Source organism: Cynara cardunculus (assembly GCF_001531365.2).
Source record: "Cynara cardunculus var. scolymus isolate 2C chromosome LG 12, CcrdV1, whole genome shotgun sequence".
Lineage (NCBI taxonomy): Eukaryota > Viridiplantae > Streptophyta > Magnoliopsida > Asterales > Asteraceae > Cynara > Cynara cardunculus.
In genome coordinates this window covers 3835141-3840264 of record NC_037539.1, presented here as the reverse complement: position 1 = coordinate 3840264, position 5124 = coordinate 3835141, and the positions used below count along the sequence as shown (strand labels likewise).

At 34.7% G+C, this 5124-nt stretch overlaps 1 protein-coding gene across 1 annotated transcript; it reads left to right on the top strand.

The window, feature by feature from the left end:
• Positions 1–1851: 1851 nt before the first annotated feature.
• LOC112522775 (zinc finger protein WIP6) lies at positions 1852–3292 on the top strand. Its single transcript, XM_025132082.1, has 2 exons — positions 1852–2295; positions 2825–3292. Exons 1-2 carry the CDS (start codon positions 1852–1854, stop codon positions 3290–3292), a joined length of 912 nt encoding a protein of 303 aa, XP_024987850.1.
• Positions 3293–5124: the final 1832 nt, after the last annotated feature.

Sequence of the window (5124 nt, the reverse complement as noted above, 5' to 3'; positions counted from 1 at the left end):
ATTTTAGTAGGGATTCATTATATATAACTTGCTGTTGGGTAATCCAATGGTGATCTTGATTTTATGTATATGAGTAGCAAGAAATTGTGATAAGATTGCAATTGAAATGATACAAATTAAGGTGGTTTTGATAACAAGGTGTCAAATCAAGTTATGAATATTGGTGAATTAGACTTCTCATGTGACTAACAAATTGAAAAGGAATGAATAATTAAAAAAGTAGCAGCTACTTTTGTTTATGTGATTCTTAATGGATCCTTGGTTTGCACTATGTGGTGTAACATCTTCCATCATTGTCTTGCTGGCCTGTACATCTCTTTCAACGTCTCCTTTACATGTTAACTACAAAAGTAAGTGAGTGTGTGTGTGTGTGAGAGAGAGAGAGAGAGAGAGAGAGAGAAAAGCTCACGCCTGTCTTCCAACAGTAGTTCTTCATGTAGTTCCATTGTCCTGATACCCATCACTGTCGTTATGAGTACTTTATAAACCGGCATCATATATCCATTGCTTGAACCTACATACATTAATTCATACATATACATATACAAGAAAAATATTAAATTACACTTTGTGATCACTCCTATGATCAAGATTACAACAATTTTTTTAAAATATATATGGTTATATATATATATATATATATATATATATATATACAGGATTTGGTGTGCTTCATTAGTTTTGGAAGTGATTTATACCTAAAAAGGCTAATAATAGAGTGTTGTCTTTATCATTTAGTGCTGTTAAAATGTTTTCTCTGCATCTTCATGATGAGTATATCAGTTATTTAGCAACCAAGTATCTAATATAATCATCATTTCCATACAAATATATAAAACAAGCTGAACTTGACATTTGTATTTAATTTATGTATAAATGTTGCGTTGGGTTGGGTTCGTCGACGTTTTTTCAAGATAATCTAGAATTATAATTGAGTTCGAATATCTTATCTAACGTTGTCCAACTTATTACCATGAATTTGTAAAAATCTAACCCTTCAAGTAGGTAGGGTTAAAAAAATTTATGACAATCAACTCCGACCTGATTTTATGCTCATAAGTAGGAGCAAAACACGACTCGGTTGAGTTTGTTTGCAAGAAACTTATTATAAGAATTCGGAAAAGTCACCTGGAAACTAAATGATATATACATATATATATATATTATATATCGTGGAATTGAAATATATATATATAGGTAAATGAGAGTGGTACACCATTCTATGTAGTGCAGTTTCTTTCTTTCTCACCTGTCTTTTGCCGAGTCCTTGTCTCCCCCATTTCTAAACACGCCAAAACAATCACCTTCCAAATTTTTATATCCCTATTCCACGTGCACACACTCTCTCTCTCTCTCTCGCGCTGCATCCCCTTCTTGATTCCGAACCAAAATAGTTTGAATTTTTTGACTTATTTCCTTTAAATATCATCTTCGTTTGCCTTCTTTACCAATGCAAAAAGATTTATAAAACCTTCTGTCTAATTAAAGCTAGCCTTTCTCTCTCTCCATCCCTCTGTAATATATATATATGTGTGTGTATATATATATATACATACACACACACTCCTCTTTATATCTCTCGATTTTTCGTCTTGATTTGTGCTCTCCGCCAATACCCGTCATTTAAAACCTTCTAATTTCTTGAGGTCTCTCTCTGGATCATCTTGATTTGCCTTCTCTAGCTACTAAACCCGTATCATAAAACCCTCTTTCCTGAGATCTCTCTCTCCCTCCTCTCTACATTGTCATCTCTAGGAATGCCTAAAACCTAAATCTTTGTCTTTCTCTCTCTCTCTCTCTCTCTCTCTCTCTCTCTCTCTCTCCATGCAAACTGAGTCTAGTTTTGCAAACATGTCAACAACAAGCGAGAGTAATGGGTATTTGGAAGGTGATGAAGTGGATGAAGATTCTATTCTACTATCTCTTTGTCTTCCAGGCCAACCACAACACCACGACGTCGTATCCAAATCCAACTATCACCACTCGAATATCTCATCACCCAACCACTACTCTTCTCACAGAAACCCTGATAAAGATCTTAATCTTAATCTTAATCTTAATGCGAGTATTGATAGTGGTGAGGATGGTGTTACAGTAGCTCTTCATATAGGTCAACCACCAACTGCAGATGGAGGAGGAACCAGCAGCTTCTCTCCTAACCCTAACCCTAACATAAGCATAGCACCTGAGCATTTACAATATTGGATCCCAACACCAGCACAAATCATGGTCGGCCCTACACAGTTCTCTTGCACAGTCTGCAACAAAACATTCAACCGCTACAATAACATGCAGGTTATTTCTCCAGCTATGATTTTCTGGCAATACATTTTTCGACTGATTAAACGTTCTGCCATTAATTCTAGTGGTTCTGCGTACTATTTTTTTTCCCATTGCTGTGCATTGACAAGACAATATCGAGCTGAGTGAGTCACTATTTTACAGAGTTTCGGTAAAATTGTAAAGAAAAAGAAGTAAAATATCCACTATATTTTTCCTTTTATGAAGTATATATGGGTGTTTAATGCTCCTAAATTGAGTTTTTAAAGATAATTAAATTACATGATCTTCACCTATTTGTACTTAAATGGTCCTTTTTCGAGTGTGTTAGCAATCAAGTATAGTTAAGTGTCTTTTGATTTATTTTTCCTTTTCTGGGCTTCCTGAAAATATGTATACTTTGCTTTATTGATTTTGGTCTCATCATGAATATTCTGAATAATCCCTATTTCTCAGTTATCTGTACTATTCTATTGATATTATCACGATGCTTGTAATTTTATGCTAATTTTTCTTCTTTATGTATATATAATGTATTGTGTAGATGCATATGTGGGGGCATGGATCACAGTACAGAAAAGGTCCAGAATCCTTAAGAGGCACAAAGCCGGCATCATCAATGCTGAGATTACCTTGTTATTGTTGTGCGGAGGGTTGCAAGAACAACATCGAGCACCCAAGGTCGAAGCCACTTAAAGACTTCAGGACGCTTCAAACACATTACAAAAGGAAGCATGGTGAGAAGCCCTTCGGGTGCCGAAAATGCAGGAAGCCCTTTGCTGTAAGAGGCGATTGGAGGACTCACGAGAAGAATTGTGGGAAGTTATGGTATTGTGTTTGTGGCTCAGATTTTAAGCACAAAAGATCTCTCAAAGACCATGTTCATGCCTTTGGAAATGGTCATGCACCTCACTACACTTCTGAAGATCTAATTGAGGTAGATGAAAATGAAAATGTAGGTGAAGAGCAAGAAGACAAGAGAATTGGAGGTAGCTTTCCAAAATTTTCATGAATTAAGGGTGGACCATGATCTCTAAGTAAACTCTTGATTAGTGACCCATTTGCTTCCAAAACTTTTTTTACGCACACATGTATTGCTCTATTATATAGCATCACTGAGAAATGCATGCTAGAACAATTTTGGAAAGCTTTTGTAAGGATTCATTTGTTTTGATATTAGAGAGACTAGATTCTCACCACGACGCCTTGTCCTTTTCCTAGTCCCCACAAACTTATTTTACCATGGAATATTGGATCTCTAGCCATTTATTTAATTCCATCATTTTCTTCAATTCTCATCTCAAAATAATCGTAGTACCGTATTGAAAAAAACCCATATATGCACCATATAATAATAATTAAACTATATGGTAGATAGTATATATCAAACTACAAAGAGCTAAATGTTTTCCATTAATAACAAAACAAAAGCTATTATATATATATAGAGAGAGAGAGAGAGAGAGAGAGACAAAGCAACATGTGAGAATATAAGTTAAAGTGAGAATTGTAAAAAAAAAAGATATATGAACCCTTGATCACTTTTAGTCTCACCCCCACACCATTAATTGCGTTTGATACAGAAATTGATCTGGTGAATCTTGGCGCATCTCGTTACTGTTGATCTTCAGTTAGCATTGATTCTAGGCTAAAGATATATTCTTACCATTCTCATTGTAACTTTTGTTCTCACTAGAACCTAACCCTTTATAGTGAGAAGTAGAGTTAAGGCGAGAAGGGTAAGGGATTTCCGTCCTTGGATGCATATTAGGATGAGATGCACCAAATCAACCTATGTATCAAGCGCGATTCATAAGTGAGTTTGAGATTAAAGGTGATCAAGGGTTCATATCTCTTTTTACGTTTTTCACCTTAACTCTCATTCTTACAAGATCTTTCGCCTATATATGTGTGTGTGGAAGAGGGGGGGGGGGGGGGGGGGGGGGCTTAATCATTTGAGAACATCAAAATTTGTGAAATTTGTAAGAACTTCTACCTTAAGGTTTTGTTTTACATGATTTTTTCCGTCTAAGTATAATATTTAATGTATTGACTAACATATATTTGTTCAATAATGTCTTTCTTTCATATGTATTCGGTTCATAATGTGGAAAAAAAAATTACGTGTATTTTTTGTTTCACAAACACGTCAAAAATGTTCACATTGTGAAACAAATATATGTTAATCAATAATCTAAATCTTTATCTAAGATGAAAAAAATTATTTGAAATAACACATGATGTACAAGTTCTCATGGTCATCATAATTTTATAGGTTATCGAAAGAAGGTCCCTTACATATATGTGCTTATGTATGTACACATATTACACTATTTAGTGTTTCCAAAACAAAAACAAAGAGACACTATTATACCATGTGGTGGTTATGACATGAGATGTGAAAATTTCGTAATAATATTCATGACAATACTCTCATTTCCATCATGAAAAATGCCAAATATGACCCTCCAAAATATACATCATAATGCCAATGGAGGTAAAACATATACACTCCTGTAGCAGAAGACTAAATTAGAATACCATTCTATCAAAATACTCTAGAGGGAGCAATACATTCCACATCGGACTAAGTGGTTGTTCGGAAAGGGCTCAAATGGGTTGTATAAACCTTATAGCTTATTTGGTAAACTATATAAAGTTGTTCAGAAGTGGCTTAATTGCTACAAAAGCAGCTTATTCGGTCAGCCCAAAAAATAGTTATATGGACTCAATCATTTATTAACTCATTTCCCCCCATTTACCCTTCTTTTTGCTCCTCCTCATCCCACTTTTTCATATTCTTGATCCAAACAAAGATTTATTTACTACTCCTTCCGTAAATTT